The sequence below is a fragment of the Sycon ciliatum genome, chromosome 6, assembly GCF_964019385.1.
Source record: "Sycon ciliatum chromosome 6, ocSycCili1.1, whole genome shotgun sequence".
In the NCBI taxonomy this organism is placed as follows: Eukaryota; Metazoa; Porifera; class Calcarea; order Leucosolenida; family Sycettidae; genus Sycon; species Sycon ciliatum.
The window spans coordinates 34,831,753-34,849,160 of NC_088648.1; the positions used below are offsets into that span (position 1 = coordinate 34,831,753).

Consider the following 17,408-nt stretch of genomic DNA (forward strand, 5'->3'; position numbering starts at 1 on the left):
AAATGCCTGTGTGTACGTGGTCTTCATCCGTGGTTGGTCTCATTCTCTCCTCAATTCAATTTGCTGCCTTGACATGCCACGAGGTGTAGAAATAAAATGATAAAATAAAACCTATGTCGCTGCCAATATAATTATACTGGAAGGCTTGAGATTTGAAATCCAAATACCTATTTGAACTTTTTTTCTGCTGGGGGCAATCTATTCCACATAATTGCTCCAGCATGCGTTAGGTTCTTAGCATAACGAGCAATGCTAGCGGTTGGGACCACAACAGCCATTTATACTGCTCTCCAGAACTGTGCTCTAAGGTGATTTGTCCGAGACAGTTTCCGTGGTGCTTTTGTCTCCCTTAATTCCCCCTACCCTCCTTCTCTATATAGGCAGTCAACCGTTGGATTATTCCTTCATTCCTTAACAGCAGGGCGCAACACGGAAAGTAGTGTAATCAGTACCAGCCCAATAAATGCCGGCACCTCAAAGCCAACAGAAGCATTAGCAATCATGTCATCAGAAAAGTATTACGATGATGCGAATCATGGCTAGTGACAACAACAAATTATAGTTCTGATGCGTCATGTAGCCTTTGTTGAATATCCTTTGACTCCTATTGAGGTGTTCTGTGGAATGAGGGTTCCCGAAACTTATTTTGTTGACAATGGTCTTTCCCATTGACTTGGTTATTCCCATTGCTTCTTACCGGTGTGAGGAATTAACTATTTGCTACGTTCAATGTATACAACTCGAAACCGGCGCCGCTGCGCACGTCTAAAATCATCAATCACAATGAGATCAGCTAGAAACTTATTTTTTATTCTTTTCCGGACAAAACAATGTCAATGTATGCTATGTTGTCAAACAAAATACATATATACATGCAATACTGTATCAATGTATCAACAAAAAACGCGAACATTGTATGCAAAAACCTGATCATTGTACTCAAAAACCAGAACATTGTATGCATTGTAAGCCACAAAAACATGAACATGGTGTACATATGTGCATTTCCGTGACATGTGCTTTTGATAACGAGACTATGTTAGTTTTGTATATGCATTGTGATAGACAAAAAGCTGATATTTTGTTTGAAACGAAAACAATGTATGCGTTGACAAACACATCACACTGTGGAGACCTCCCTCGCCAGCATTCCGCTACATCGACGCTCACGATATCGTAAATACTCTAACTTCTGCAACAGCACCAAAAACACCAAAAACACAGAGAGAAGAATATTTATTTGTAGAAGGCTACAATTCATCCAACATACTACATGTATATAAATCAAATTGCAGTAACGTCACTTTAACCCTCATTCAATGCTGGTTTTTTCCAGCTTTCCCGTATAATGGGGTCCGTTACGACCCCAGTGGTTTTTCGCTGAGCATTCACTCACTTAGACCATTATTTAAATATGGCAACGCTTAAAACAAACCACTTTCGTTAGCTGAAAACTAGGGTGGGATGTAAAAAGCCAGATGATATATCGCAGATGATACAGAAACACGAATTGCGCTCTACGATCGGCGAAACCCCATAACGTTACACTTACCGATGGCTTCGTTTGGCTAACGCTAGACCCATCCGAGTCGCTGTCCGTGTCAACTGGAGGGTCTGGAGTGTCTAGATGTATACAAAAATATTAGAAACGAATATCAACTTGTGCTCCTCCGTTTTCCTTGTTTCAACTTAATGTTAATTTCTAGTTCCTTCCGTTGAAAATGAGGATCTCAGCGCAATGTACCGCACTCAGTCCCAAAGCATATATTTCTTCTTCTGGTGTCTGATTCAAAGAAAGAAGCGGATATGGTGTCTACGAATTTTTGCATCCCTAAGACGTTTCTATCAATCAGAATAACGCGCACGAGGACTTAGGTAAAGAAACGCAAGGAATCGGCTCAAAAAGCTCGAACCACATCTCATGGGTTCCGGATTAGCCGTTCCGTCATCTTCCTATAATTCTCTGAATGGAGAAGGTAATATCATCTTACCGAAGTTGTTGTCGGGCACCGGATCATACTGTGGAGGGAGGCCTTTTTCCCATATCACACACTGGACGCAGAAACAAAGAAACACAGACAAATACGGATCAAAGCACGCTAGGGGTTTAAAAGCACCAGTCAAGTGTACAATCGATTTCGATATTGCCTTACAACATACACCGTTACTTTTATTCAAGCAATCGTCTACATATCCCTCAACATTGGTTAATAGAATGATGTCTTCTGGCCTTGAGTTCTTACCATACGGATGTATCAAGGGGCACGACGACTGGAAACGATAGCATCTGCCCAGCCAATGGTCTGCAAAGATCTTGGATTGCCACTTATCCCCACAGTCCACATAAGGCTTGATTAATGGCCATGACGGAGGCAGAGACGGATACTGGACCATCTGTCTCTGCACAGAAGAATACTGGGCCCCCTGTCTGGGCTGAGGAGAATACTGAGCCCCCTGTCTGGGCTGAGACGAATACTGGGCCCCCTGTCTCCGCAGAAATGGGTACTGGACCACGTGTCTGGGCAAAAACGGATACTGGACCATGTGTCTGGGGAAAGACGGATACAGGAACACGTGTCTGGACAGAGACGGATACTGGACCACTTGACTTGAAAAGTGACTTGGCACTTTAGATGGCTCCATTTTGAACAAAGTACAATAACAAAGCTGAGCCAACTAGAGGTGAAAAACACGAGCGCAATGATAGCATTAGACAGACCCCTTTTATAGCGACATAGAGCCCAACCTTCGAGTATCACACATCAAATTGTATTATAATTTCAAAAATATAGTATAAGTTGTACCAACTTTAAGTCCTCTACACAGATTGTGTACTATAGCAATAAAGAAGAAAGCCGTAAATTTAATTTACAGCAGGCTTTAACATATTCTATACGATACACATTGCAACCTGCATGTTATTTGCTTTCCCAAACGTTCCCTTGTGAGTTCCATGCACCGAAGAATAGATAAAATACCTACATCTACTCTTGCTACAACTATAAATGAAGAAAATAATCTGATAATGTGAGTAAAAAACAAGGTTCTTCTGTGAGTTTTGATCACCAGAATGCCTTTTAAAATACGATACAAGTTAACTGATAATTACGTAGAGGACTGATTGTACTGTATGTATGTATGTATGTATGTATGTATGTATGTATGTATGTATGTATAACTCATAGTCACAAGGAGATCGTACAGGCATTAATCAGCGAGAGAATTGGTAATCCAACTCTATCGTGTGCTGCATGAGAGAGAGAGAGTGCAGGCAAGGCCAGACCCGTTTAACTTTTTATGATAGAAATCCATTAGCAAATCCTTTATGGTGACAAGTAGTCGCCATTACATTGCTACATAGATTCACTGATGAATGCAGCAAGAAAACAGTTATGAACAAATTCTCTCTTTCCCTTTCGTTGTCTGCCTTGCGATCATCGTATAGCATTTTACACGTACATGTCGACACAGGAAACGCTTTTGTCGTTGTATATTTTATTTATAGTGGAAATCAAAACAGGCAAAATGCCTAATAACATTCGACCCACTGTGAATAGTAATGTAAGAGGATATTGTGGAGAAGTAGATGTAAGAGAAAAAGAGAAGGAAAAGAAAACGGAAGGTTGGTTGCAACGAACAGATATCAATCCAGTGAGCATGGGGAGGGGGGGGGGCACTTTGTGTACGTGCTCTTCATTTTCTTTTCCTCTTCTTCCGTGGTTGGTCTCTCCTCAATTCAATTGACTGTCTTGACATGCCACGAGGTGCAGAAATAAATAAATACAATAAAACCTATGTCGCGTGACAATATATACTGGAAGGCTTGAGATTTGAAATCCAAATACTTATTTGAATTTTTTTTTTGCTGGGGGCAATCTACTCCACATAATTGCTCTAGAGTGCGTTAGGTGCTTAGCATAACGAGCAGTGCTAGCAGTTGGGACCACAACAGCCGTTTGTATTGCTCTCCAGAACTGTGCTCTATGGTGATTTGTCCGAGACAGTTTCCATGGTGTTTTTGTCTCCCTTGATTCCCCCTACCCTCCTTTATTGCTATAGTACACAATCTGTGTAGAGGACTTAAAGTTGGTACAACTTATACTATATTTTTTTTATTATAATACAATTTGATCTGTGATACTCGAAGGTTGCGCTCTTCTGCGTTATAAAAAGGGTCTGTCTACTGCTATCATTGCGCTCGTGTTTTTCACCTCTGGTTGGCTAAGTTTTGGTATTGTACTTTGTTCAAAATGGAGCCAGCTAAAGTGCCAAGTCAAGTTTCAAGTCACGTGGCCCAGTATCCGTCTCTGACAAGACACGTGTTCCTGTATCCGTATTTTCCCAGACACATGGTCCAGTATCCATTTTTGCCCGGTCACGTGGTCCAGTATCCGTTCCTGGCCAAACAGGGGGTCCAGTATCCGTCTCGGCCCACACCCAATGTTGTACAGTATTCATCTCTGCCCAGACAGGGGGCCCCGTATTCTTCTGTGCCGAGACAGGTGGTCAAGTATCCATCTCTGCCTCCGTCTTGGCCACTAATCAGGCGTTATGTGGGCTGTGCGGATAAGTGGCAATCCAAGATCTGTGTAGACCATTGCCTGGGAAAATGCTGTCGTTTCCAGTCATCGTGCCCCTTGATACACCCATATGGTAAGCACCCAAGGCCAGAAGACATCATTCAATTAACCAATGTTGAGGGATATGAAGGCGATTGGTTGAATAAAAGTAACGGTGTATGTTGTAAGGCAATTTCGAAATCGAGTGTACACTTGACTGTTGCTTTTAAACCCCTAGCGTGTATTGATCCGTATTTGTCTGTGTTTCTTTGTTTCTGTGCTCAGTGTGTGGGTTGGGAAAAAGGCCTCCCTCCACAGTATGATCCGGTGCCCGTGAACAACTTCGGTAAGATAATATTGCCCTCTCTATTCAGAAAAGTATAGGAAGATGACGGAAGGGCTAATCCGGAACCCATGAGATGTAGTTCGAGACTTTTGAGCGATTTCCTTGCGTTTCTTTACCTAAGTCCTCGTGCACGTTATTCTTTAAATCAGACGCCAGAAGTAGGAATAGATGTTTGGGAATGAGTGCGGTACATTGCGCTGAGATCCTCATTTTCATCGGAAGGAACTTGAAATTAATATTAAAGTTGAAACAAGGAAAACGGCGGAGCACAAGTTGATATTCGTTTCTCTCATTTTTTTTATACATCTAGACACTCCAGACCCTCCTGTTGACACGGACAGCGACTCGGAGGGGTCTAGCGTTAGCCAAACGAAGCCATCGGTAAGTGGAATGAGATTTAAAGTGACAGTGTTACTCCAATTTGATTCATAACATTATAGTATGTTGGATGAAATGTAGCCTTCTATTAATGAATATTCTTCTCTCTGTGTTTTTGGTGTTTTTGGTGCTGTTGCAGAAGTAAGAGTATTTACGATATCGTGAGCGTCGATGTAGCGGAATGCTGGCGAGGGAGGTTTCCACAGTGTGATGTGTTTGTCAACGCATGCATTGTTTTCGTTTCGAACAAAATATTCAAACTTGTCTGTCACAATGCATACAAAACGAACAAAGTCTCGTTGCAAAAAGCACGTATCACGGAAATGCACATATGTACACCATATTCATGTTTTAGAGGTTTACAATGCATACAATGTTCACGTTTTTGCATACAATGTTCACGTTTTGCGTACAATGTTCACGTTTTTACATGCAATGTTCACGTTTTAGTTGATACATTGCTAGAGTATAGCTAGAGTATTGCATGTATATATGTAGGTTTTTGTTTGACATTTACAATGTTGTCGTCTGGAAAGAATAAAAAATAAGTTTATAGCTGATCTCATGGTGATTGATTATATTATACGTGCGCAGCTGCGCCCGTTTCGAGTTGTATACATTGAAGGTAGCAAATAGTAACTGTTAATTCGTCACACCGGTAAGAAGCGATGGGAATGACCAAGTTAATGGGAAAGACCATCTGTCTTCAAAATAAGCTTCGGGAACCCTCATTCCACAGAACACCTCAATAGGAGTCAAAGGATATTCGACAACGGCTACATGACGCACCAGAACTATAATTTGTTTTTTTCACTGTGACGAATTAACAGTTACTATTTGCAACCTTCAATGTATACAACTCGAAACGGGCGCAGCTGCGCACGTATAATATCATCAATCACCAAGAGATCAGCTAGAAACTGATTTTTTATTCTTTCCAGACGAAAACATTCATTTGGCGCTGCCTGAACAAATCTTCAAGTACTCTGTTTGCAAGCTTTTTCACCCGTAGTCCCTCTCTCCGAACACGAGGAGGGAACAGCAAGTTACTCATCATTCCTGTCTCCCCCACTGCATCCTCAGCTAAGCGCATTAGCCATGCTGGAGCTATCCTGTGGAACCAGCTCCCAGACACAGCACGCCTCGAAAGAAAGCGCTCCACTTTCAAATCGCTAAGCCTGGCCTTTCTGTTAGGCAGTACCGTCAACTAGGATGAACTCATCTGCTTCACTACCTCTCTCTCTCTCTCTCTCTCTCTCTCTCTCTCTCTCTCTCTCTCTCTCTCTCACTCACTCACTCACTCCTTTCTTCCCGGTTGCCGTGCTTGTGACTTTTTTTCCCCTGCTGCCGTGCTCATATTAGTTATCTAACTACAGCTGTATCTTCTTCTTGGTTCTGTTTGTCCGCTTATGATTATATTTTCTTTTCTCTTATTATCAGTGGGACCATTGTCATTAGGTTTAGGCCTGTTTTGGAACTCCACTTTAAATAAAGCCAAACAACAACAACAACAACAACAAAACATTGTAAATGTATGCAATGTTGTCAAACAAAAACACATGCAATTTGTTATTTGCTTTCCAAACGTTCCCTTGTGAGTTCGATACAACCAAGAGTAGAAAAATACCTACATCTACTCTTGATACAACTATAAAATAATGAAAAAGAAATATGATAATGTGAATAAAAAACAAGGTTCCTTTGTGAGTTTCGATCACCAACATGCCTTTAATAACATACAAGTTAACTGATAGTTCCAAAGAGGACTAATTGTACTGTTCGTATGTATGTATGTCCACAACTCCCTCCGAGTATGTATGTATAAATGCATGTAAAGTCGGAGGGAGTTGTGGATGTATGTATGTATGTATGTATGTATGTATGTATGTATGTATGTATGTATGTATAACTCATAGTCACAAGGAGATCCTAGAGGCATTAATCCGCGAGAGAATTGGTAATCCAACTCTATCGTGTGCTGCATGAGAGAGAGAGAGAGTGCATGCAAGGGAGGACCCGTCTAACTTTTAATGATAGAAATCGATAGGCAAATCCTTTATGTCGACAAGTAGTCCCCATTTCATTGCCACGTAGATTCACTGATGAATGCAGCAAGAAAACAGATATGAACAAATACTCTCTTTCCCTTTCGTTGTGTGCCTTGCGATCATCGTATAGCACTTAACACATGCATGTCGACTTCTTCGGAGGTGGCTTGGTGATGGAACTGAACATTCCCACTCAGCTTTCAAGGCTGCCAGGCGGGAAGCTACTGCAGAGATAGTAGAGGACGCCAGCCACCCAGTGCATCTCTCATTTCCCTACCAGCCCGCCTCAAGCACTGTACTGACAGCCTTTGCGCAAGTGTCTATTGCCAGAGTGAGGAAGCTCCTCGAACGTTTAAATCCGGCCAAGTCCAGCGGTGATGATGACATTTCTGCATCCTTTCTCCGCGCACATCCATACGTACTGGCGCCATCCCTGACTTTGATCTTTAAAAAGTCGTTGAGAGAGGGCATATTTCCTGCCCAGATGAAAAGTGCTAGGATATCGCCACTTTTCAAAGGCGGAGATCCGGGCATGCCAAAGAATCATCGACCAGTGTCCTTGTTATCGATTGAATCCAAAGTGTTGGCAAGGATAATCCACGAGCAACTACACGATATCTAGTCCAGAGCAATTTATTTCCGCCAACTCAATTAGGCTACAGATCCCACCACTCTACATCCGACGCACTAGTGCTAGCTGTGGAAGGTATCTGTGAGGTCCGTATGAACAAACTCAACACATGTGTAGCCTTTGTTGATATGTCAAAGGCATTCGATAAAGTGAAACATCAAACTCTTGTGCAAGATCTGCTCGAACTAACTTGGCATCTGCGACACGGCACTCTGTTGGCTGGTGGATTACCTTTCTGATAGAGAACAGTACGTTCAGGTTGGCCAGACTAGAAGTCTCCCGTATACCAGTTGCTCAGGTGTCCCCCAGGGGTCGGTACTGGGCCCACTGCTATATATTGTCTATGACCATGGCATAGCAGAAGAACTATCGCCGTTTAATGTGGGAGCAATCCAGTTTGCTGATGACATCTCTATACGATGTAGCAGGGAGTCTGCGGATGCTGTTTCTGCACACCTTTCAGCTGCTGTTCAGCACCTAGCCACATGGCTGAAGGGCCGAGGTTTAATTCTTAATGAAAGAAAGACACAGATATTGCCTATCCCCCCATCCCCATCTCAAGCACTTGAGCTGCATGTCATTTGTAAGGGGCAGACGCTGCCTGTTGTGAAAACGGCCAAGTATCTTGGCCTACATTTCGACTCAGACATGAGCTGGAACACCATGACAAGTCATGTTGCACGCTGCGTTGCCGCTAAGATTGGGCTACTAAATCGAAGTGCAACATGTTTGCCTATTTCTTGCCGTGTTCAGTTTTTCAGGTCCTTTATGCTATCAGAATTTGACTATGCATCTGCTGCCTATGCCCCATTCTTAACGTCTTATCAGGATAAGTGCCTATAATAGTTTGTTCAAACGTGTCACTCGCTCGGTGTGCAGCACAAACCCTCGCACTCACACGGCTCCCTTATTTGAACGCATGAATGCCCATATCCTCAGCATATACACCCACATGCACACAATTTATGCAATTAACGAAATGTAAGTCAATTGACAACATAACAAAATGAACTCATATATTTTCAGTCTGCGAAACATGTGGGCACCGCTCCTGAGGCCTCCATCTTCGAGCGCTCATCGCATCGATTGCCGTCGCCCCATGTAATATTCTTCCTGCAACATAAAAAGAAAGACCAGGTCTGTCATATAAGGAAGGTGGCATGGAAATAAAGTGTGACTTAAATATAACTAAGAAAGATCTCGAGTGGCAATTATCTGTTATAGTCGTCACTATAAAAAAAACCAATCCAATCCAATCCAACCTAATGTCAAGAGCATGGATGAGGAATATTCAATCGAGGAACGGGACAGCGAGTTTCTCCACTTTCAGGAACTAACTTCTATACTATATAATAACTTACTTCGTTTCTAGGATGCCTCCGTTCAAGTTTGCCCTTTTTGTTTCGGAAAAGGAACTTCTCCCCCGAAACTGTAAGTTGCAGATGAACAAGAAGGAAACAAATACGTTTGTTAGAAAACGACAATACATGGAGTTATGTGGTTGCTATCCTGCATGATGATGCCTGCGAGAAACAAGGGTTGTCAGAAAACCCACCCAAAATAGTGGGAAGACACAGAATAAATTTTGGTAATGCGACCATACTTTGAATTCAGCGACACCAGCAAGATATCTTTCTTCGTGTAACCTCACTCTGAAGAACGTTATTCGGAACTTGTTTTTAGAAACAACAGTTTTTCAGCAGTAGCAGTTGTCTTGGTCGTGTTTAACATTTCCGTGTCGTGCCAGAAATGAGCTAAATCTACTTACAGGATGTACGTGGCGTCCGCTCCTCGACGGGTGTGCTTGGCTCTTAACGTTCAAATTGAGGAAACAAAAACACAAAACACAAACCTAACAATGCAGCTACACAGCCTTGAAGGTGGCTGACACCTAGCTGAGAGCTACAACGCCTTGAAGGTGGCTCACACCTGGCTGAGAGCCATAATTTCCAGCAAATACATTCAAACATATCCTCTGTAACACACCTACCTAAATGTACAGATACACCAGACTACTTTCTAAATAATTCTTTCGCGCATTGCGCAGTAGTACGATAAAGAAGGTGTCGTCTCAGGGCATTACTGGCAATTTTTCGTTCTCCTGGCTATAATAGATAAATCTCCATCCGAACGATAGGTATTCACACTAAAATCTTGAACAACACTGCTGGCGCAGCCTGTTTGGCCAGTGTTTGGCCAGTCGAGTTTGTTGATCATGCTCTGTCTTTCCATATTCTTCTCTTGTGGCCAACATTGCAGATTAAATTTAAAGCAACTAAGCAAGATGTTAAAAGTTGATCTGTGTACAGGTACGTACAACACTACATTCATCACTCATTTGCAAACAAAAAGTCAAAATTCTTACGGGAAGGGGGCTTGCCTGGGATGCCACATCGTGCACAGTTAGAGCAAATTTCTGGAACGGTGCTTAGAAGTTCAGCCACTGTTTGTTTCTTTGTAACACGTTGAACATCCAAACGAGACGGTTCTTCAGACTTCAGATTCTCATCAGAGCTCGCGCCATGCGACGCCAATTCTTCAAGCCACTCATCTATATCAGAATCTACAGCAGTCGGGCTTCTAGGAGGCTTTGGGATCGGGCTATTCAAATGAAATTGTTCAAATGGGTCCTCTAGAGACTTTGCGATCGGGCTATTCAAATGAAATTGTTCAAATGGGTCCTCTAGAGACAAAACATCACTATTTGGGCCTTCAGTAGACTTTGAAGCTTGAGGAATCGTCCATTGCTCCTCTGTGGCCCGTTTAGCAATTAAACGAGACGTTCGTTCGATCTCGTACGTCGCAAGACTCAAGCTATTCGACGAAAGCTGTCCATACTCTTCCTCATCAGAAAATAAAGTACTTCGGCTTTCAGCCAAACTTGAAGCTTGAGGGTCCGTCGATTGCTCATTCGTGCCGCGTTGAACAACTATACGAGAAAAGTCGTCTCTCTTGTATGTCGCAGCGCTCGGGTTATTGAAATCAAAGTGTCCAGATCCTTGACTTACATTGGAAGATGGTGTGCTCTTGATTTCTGCTGACCCTGCAGCACGAGGAACCGGAGATGGTGCAGACGGTGCCGCAAGAGGAACCGGAGATGGTGCAGACCGTGCAGCACGAAGACCCGGAGATGGTGACTTACGAGTGTGTCGAGCAACGGTGTAAGACAATTCTTCTTCGGGCCTTGAAGCTTCATCAACTGGAGGTTTTAGAACAACTACGCGAGACAATTGTTCAACCTCATATGCCGTAGCGTTCGGGTTATTGAACACAAAGTGGTCATACACTCCGGGATCGGAGGACTCAGCTTTGTCTGGGCTTGGGATCTCCATACTGTCAACAGACCCTGCAGCACGAGGAACCGGAGATGGTGCAGACCGTGCAGCACGAGGAACCGGAGATGGTGCAGACCCTGCAGCACGAAGATCCGGAGATGGTGACTTACGAGTGTGTCGAGCAACTGTGTAAGACAATTCTTCAACCATGTACGTCTTAGCTCTAGGACTGTTCAACGCAGGGTGTCCAGACGCTCCCTCTATATCTGAAGATACAGCTTTTGGATTTTCTCCGGGCCTTGAAGCTTCATGACCTGGAGGTTTTGGAACAACTACGCGAGACAATTGTCCAACGTCATATGCCATAACGCTCGGGATATTTAACACAAAGTGGTCAAAAACTACACGATCGGAGGATTCAGCATTGTCTGGGCTTGGGGTCTCCATACTGGCAACAGTTTAACACGTTAAAACCTTCAAAAATACCACATAGGTTAACGGGCAAAAATGAAATATTCCCGTAAGACACTTTTCAGGAGAAAGATCTTTACTTTCACCCTTTGACGGCTTATCCTGTACTAATACGGAGTTAAAGCTGATGCCTAGGCTATAAGGCCGTACTATTAAAGTATGACTGTAGAACTTGTAATATTGAAAATTTGCAGGACATGCGTATGTTCGAATGATCGTAACTCATTCAATTCCTACTCTATTCTCACAGTAGAGATATTAGCGGTGATCAGCTAAGGCGGACCTATAGCTCTAGAGGAAAAAAGTAAATAATAAAGTTTTTGTAGAGATGCACTAAAGTGGTCCTTTTCAATGAAGAAAGGAGACGATCCCTTGCCAATTCGAGTCTCTCCTGCCCTCCCCAAGCACCTCGACATCAGGTGGATCTTCCTTTACCATTTTGGCGAAGCTGTTCAGGGAAATCAGTTGTGTAAGGCTGTGTAGCCAACATTCGAACTGGGAGAGCTTGCATTTACAATTCAAACGGCGATTGATCGCGCTTGTCTAAAATACCTATTTGTTGAATAGGTAGATAGAGTTACTCAGCCTCGCAGTTGTAAACTTCCTGGAGTTCATAAGGCTAAGCAAGTACTACTCTGAGAATGAGTTATGTCGGCCTGGGCATAGTCACTGGCGTTGACGCCAGCTCAGAAATGGCTGAAATAGACCGATCCCCTTATTATACTGGGTTCAAGCACGGGGGCAACCTCTCTCGCGATCGAGCTAGTTTTTGAACGTGACCGCATCTTTGACAGTGTGTTTTCAGATTTGTTTTGGAATGTCTTCTGCTTAGTTCAAGTGGTTTGCGATGGCTTCGAGCGGTGCTGAACCTCCTGCTAGTAGGAGCAGAGACTCCGAGAGAGACATGGGCTGTGATGCAGCTGCAGGATTTTTTGAAGGCGCGGGAGGGAAAGATCTCGGGCCACAAACAGGAGTTACTCCAGGGGTGAGTTTTTGTTGTTCGAATCGCGAATCGTATCGTGAGATTTATTGTTGTGTTGTGCCTAGTCTACACCGTATTTCTTTCTCCTTGAAGTCGGTGCTGAAGACTATAGTAAACTTTTCTGGTCTGCCTTTTCCTCTCCAGAGCCATCTTCTATGAAGGTAACCGTGGTGCTGCCAGGTCACGATCGCGATCAGCAGCCCTGAAATAGAAAAATCGATTTTCCAACGGTCTGGTTGGACATCAGCCACGAAAGTACTTCTGATTCGGCTGTAGTGACAACAGCAGCCATCCTTGGACACCTTGCAAAGGCAGAACAGCCAATGTTGGAAGTGACTGCTATGTGGTGACGATAGCAGTGGCGATCGCTGTTTTGTCAAGTCGAAGGGCTAGCCAACCCAGAGGGAGCATTCAAAAACAATGATGAGCAGTATGTGGTATTTGTTGAGCGTGAAGAGCTCGAGGAGGCCAGTGCAAACACATCGTGTGTGACATGGAAGGAGTGCATGGCGTTTGAAGAACAGTGCTGTGTGCCGGATGGTGGTGATGGTGGTCTTTGTCAGCATGTATTCGTGCTGCTTCTTGTGCTGGAACATTTCTCGCCCAGGAAGGCAGATTGCGTGCTCCCTGTCCCTCAGTGGGCAATGGGGTGTTTGTTCCAGGAGCATTACCGCAGAGCCAGTGATGAGTCGTACCTTTGAAAAGTCAAAGCTTGCCGTTGATTGGAAGCGTAGCGCAGTGGATTGCTCCCTCTTCGAAGCACGATGGCCAATGCTTGCCGCTGTCTGCAGCAAAGTATGTATGCGGTTCTTTCGAAACTATGTAGTCTATGCAGTCTCCTCTTAGGGAGACTGCGTGTTCAGAGTGAACTATTTTCTAGTATATTTAATGTGAAACGGGCTGTCAATGCCCAAGATGAAGATACAGTTTTTTCCGTTTCTGTACCTTCCTAATAAAATACATTGTGACAGAGCTTTCGGCCATACTCCACTTTACAACATCCTCAACCCGTCACCATCATGCGCTCTTGGCCGAACTAATGCACGAAGCATAAACACACCAGCACAGCAAGGACACTTTCGTTGACAGATACTGGTTATGCCTAAAGACTGCTGTTGCGTTCCTTCGAGCTCATCGTTAGAGGAGGATACTAATGATGTTACTTCAAAGAAGTAGATAAGATAATAGAGTGTCTGGTCTGATATTGATGATTGGAGATCTAAGAAGGTAATGACAGTGGAACGTATATTAATATCATGATAACTGGTATATGCCAGTCTGGTAATGCGTTGTACTGGCGGACAGTGTGCCAAGTGCTCGTTATCTTGGCGCCACAATCGATTCCGGCATGTCCTGGCACGCCCACATTGCCAAATGTTCTGCACGCGTGTCGCAGAAGATCGGAGCACTCTGGCGAATGCGCCGCTGCCTGAATCACCAGTCATGCATGACCTACTTTAGATCGCTGATCATGTCTGACCTGCTGTATGCCTCAAACGCGTACTCTAGCTCACTGCAAAGAAGGTACCTCGACCGTCTACAGGTCCTGCAGAACAGCGGGGCTCGTGCTGTCTTTGGCCGCCCTCCGTGGTCGTCTGCCCGCAACCTGCTGGAGCGCATTGCAGTGTTCCGTGTGGCAGAAGTCTTCAATCAGAAGCTAGCATACCTGGTGTGGCGCTGTCGTTATGCACTGGCAAGTCCAGAGTTGCAAGCCCTGCTAACCCCCGCTGCACCCGGCCCTACTCGGCTCCAATCTGCCATGGGCCTGTGCGTGCCAGTTTCCCGTTCGGTTGCGGGGCGGGGGCGCTTTGCTTGCAAGGGTGCTGTATTATGGAATGCCCTCTCCAGCGACATCCGTGCCATCCATCACGCTCGGCAGTTTCGCACGCAGGTAATCCCCTATACCTGCACCCTGTAGATGCTGAAGACAAGCGAAATCTGATTCTTTCTGTTCTCTTTCTGTAGTACCCGATCTCCCTCTGATGTACCGCTGACTCTACGTTGAAGATCAAAGTATTTGAATTCTCATTCTCATTATGATTTTCATATTCGCTTTAATGTTATTGGGTTCTATGCCCGTTTGAACTTGCGAATCAAAATAAATACAAAAAACAAACAAACAAACAAACAGTATTGAAATCACCACTGCATTCAATGCAAAATGGTATACCTTTGGTTTCAGCATTGAAAAAAAGAATAAGAGAACTTGGTTGATTTGGTTGCATCTACGACTGGCTACCGGGTGTTGTGACCAGCAATGTTACCATGGGAAAAAATAAGAGCGCAAGGATCTGTTGGGTTTTGTTGTGCCGTGCCGGTGCGAGAACCCTAAGTGCATGGCTAAATAGAACAGTTTCATCCACAATGCAGAATGTCTTGCGGTACATGGCATTCATGACTGAACATCTGGCCGGCTCGCCCAGATGGGAATCATGCCCAATCGGAGGAACAAGAAATCTTTCCAGCTCAGCTAGTTATATACCGTTAAACGGATGATGTACTTGTGCCAAATATGCACGCGAGCTTCTCTTCCATTCGGCCGAGGCGTAGACACATCAATGCCAATAGCAGCTGATGCTCCATTCCATGCTCAATGGCGATTTACGGCCACATCCAACTGTATCTGCCGTCCCTCAGCTTCTGTCTTCGCAGATCTGGCGCGGCGCAGTACATTTCTTGGGCTAGGGTCAAGGAAGTCCCACAGAGCTGTCCAAACACCTGAAGGCAAACCAGTCAGAAACTGGAGCGGCTCATAGTCTTCCTTTATGTTATCGTACGTAAGCAGATGTTTTTCGCCTTTCTTCACCCCATCGCCCAACTGGTCCTCGAGACTCTGTACACGAGCTCTACTTGCTGCCCGCTCTTGATGCAGATGGTGCACTTCCATTACAAAACCTAACTGGACTGAGCCAGGTTCCTTTCCAACTCAAAGTGCTGTTGATTCTCAGCAAAATACTGAGTTTGTGAGCATGGGGAGCTCGTCATGCAGATGCTGCACTTCCAATACAGGACTCGGAACTGCACTAGGCCCAGCAAATACTGTTTTGCGAGCCTGGGAAGCAGGGCGTCCAGACTCCACTCTCTTGCGAAAAGCAAACCAGGTAGGACAGCTGTTTGGTTTCCTGGACTCATCCTGCCCTAGTAGAGCTGGGCAAAACGATTTCGATTTCGGGATCGAAATGGTCGCTGCAACCCGAATATTCAGAGTGACCCTAAAGCTACGTCCTTCCTCAAGGGGAATAGCCTGGATCCGCTTGCTCCAGGCCGCTGTGGCTCCACCTGAGGGAAAGAGTGAAATGACTTGTTTGCTTCGTCCTCCTGCTCTTACAATGAGGAACGCAGCAATGACCCTGAGAAGGCATCCTGAAGTCGTAAAAAAGAAGACGTCTGAACAAAAACAAACAGCTCAAATCAAAAGTCCTTGTGACATTTTTTGTAGACAGGCTTGCTGCATGTAGATTTCGCGTGCTCTGCACTTTACTTCGCATGCGAGAAGTCACGCACAGCCACGGTGAGGTTGTTCGCGTGTGTGAAGCAGGATCCCACGCGTGGGCGAAGTTGCCCCCTTGCTCGAACCCAGACAATAATAAGTGGATCGGTCTTTTACAATCAATTCATGCGACAACATTGCGCGACACTGATCGACGGTACTGACGTTCTACAACTATCTGGCTAACAGCTCTAGCACATCTTGGTTGCGCACTCCAACAGCCTTCCAACTTGGAAGGTTCTAAATTTAACTTAATAAAGAAATAACACATGGCCCAGAAGCTGCGAAAGGCAGGCTAAGGGTCAAATTTCAGAAAATGACTTTTCCCATTTTCAGCTTCTACTGGGCATGGGAGATCAGGAAACAAAATATTACACGTGTGGGTCGACTCATAGTGATATTAAAAGTGTCTCAAACACACCAGGGCATGAAGAATAGTTTGGTGCGACTTGTGTAAAATAATCCTAAAACAAAAACTATAAAATTGTTATCACAGGAAAGAAATGAAGAGAGATCCACCAGACTGAAGGGAGAGACATGGATGATTTTTGTTTAGGTGACATGAGAAGGTAGGCGTGTGGGGGCTGGCTTGTTGTGGCCCCTTGGTACTGCAGGTTGTATTGGCCATGCACAGTTCTGCATGAATTTAAGTTTGCTCCTCACTCAGCTCTGCGGTTAGGCACCAGCGGATAATGCCGGCAGAAAATTCGGTACTTTTTCTGGTAAGTTTCATGCATGTTTGGTATGTGGATAAAGAAATGGACCAAAATCCGATGAATCGCCCGCCATAAGGTTTGTATGGTTCTGCCAATTTCACTGCTTTTCGAGCAGAATCTTCCATCTTTTCGAGCATTATCCGCACACCCCTAACTGAGGCTGAATACAAGTGCTGGCATGCTCTGGCTCTACACACCACAAGGAAACCCGGCTCTAGTTGAGATGGCACCGTTTGAAGGGTGAATTTAGTATTCAGAAACAAGCAAGAACACAGCCTTTCAAACTGTTCCACTGTTCATAGTATGCGCATAGTGTGCTGGCGTGCTGCAGTGTCTGCTTGGTGCTGATCAGCCAGTGAAATACAATCCCGTGCAGCTACCTGCTCAGCGAGGAAAGCACGGTCTCGGATGGGTACCTCTCGATCTGCTCGATCATTCGCTTGGCATTCAGTAGCACTTCATCGCCAAGGACTTCAATTCAAAAGAGTTTTCAAACTGCGCTTCAAGCCTTA

At 44.5% G+C, this 17,408-nt stretch overlaps 1 protein-coding gene and 2 long non-coding RNA genes across 3 annotated transcripts; 1 reads left to right on the forward strand and 2 right to left on the reverse strand.

Annotated features, from left to right (window-relative positions):
* Positions 1-789: 789 nt before the first annotated feature.
* On the reverse strand, positions 790-2,693 carry LOC135818983 (uncharacterized). Its single transcript, XR_010553847.1, has 4 exons — positions 2,244-2,693; positions 1,992-2,052; positions 1,553-1,623; positions 790-1,192 (listed from the first exon to the last, which is right to left on the reverse strand). It is a non-coding gene; the product is annotated as an uncharacterized LOC135818983 (long non-coding RNA).
* A 1,512-nt stretch (positions 2,694-4,205) lies between these two features.
* On the forward strand, positions 4,206-5,823 carry LOC135818984 (uncharacterized). Its single transcript, XR_010553848.1, has 4 exons — positions 4,206-4,653; positions 4,845-4,905; positions 5,216-5,286; positions 5,423-5,823. It is a non-coding gene; the product is annotated as an uncharacterized LOC135818984 (long non-coding RNA).
* Positions 5,824-9,003: 3,180 nt separating this feature from the next.
* Positions 9,004-11,797, reverse strand: LOC135818985 (uncharacterized). Its single transcript, XM_065332145.1, has 4 exons — positions 10,328-11,797; positions 9,731-9,772; positions 9,324-9,391; positions 9,004-9,075 (listed from the first exon to the last, which is right to left on the reverse strand). The coding sequence occupies exons 1-4, from the start codon at positions 11,682-11,684 to the stop codon at positions 9,037-9,039; spliced, it is 1,506 nt and encodes a 501-aa protein (XP_065188217.1). The 5' UTR covers positions 11,685-11,797; the 3' UTR covers positions 9,004-9,036.
* Positions 11,798-17,408: the final 5,611 nt, after the last annotated feature.

Excerpts from the sequence above, each read along its gene's own strand:
- LOC135818985 (XM_065332145.1), bottom strand. The coding sequence starts at position 11,684 with ATGGAGACCCCAAGCCCAGACAATGCTGAATCCTCCGATCGTGTAGTT. Across the intron at positions 9,392-9,730 it reads GCGGACGCCACGTACATCCT|TTTCGGGGGAGAAGTTCCTT; the intron begins GTAAGTAGATTT and ends TGCAACTTACAG. Across the intron at positions 9,076-9,323 it reads GGAGGCATCCTAGAAACGAA|GAAGAATATTACATGGGGCG; the intron begins GTAAGTTATTAT and ends TTTATGTTGCAG.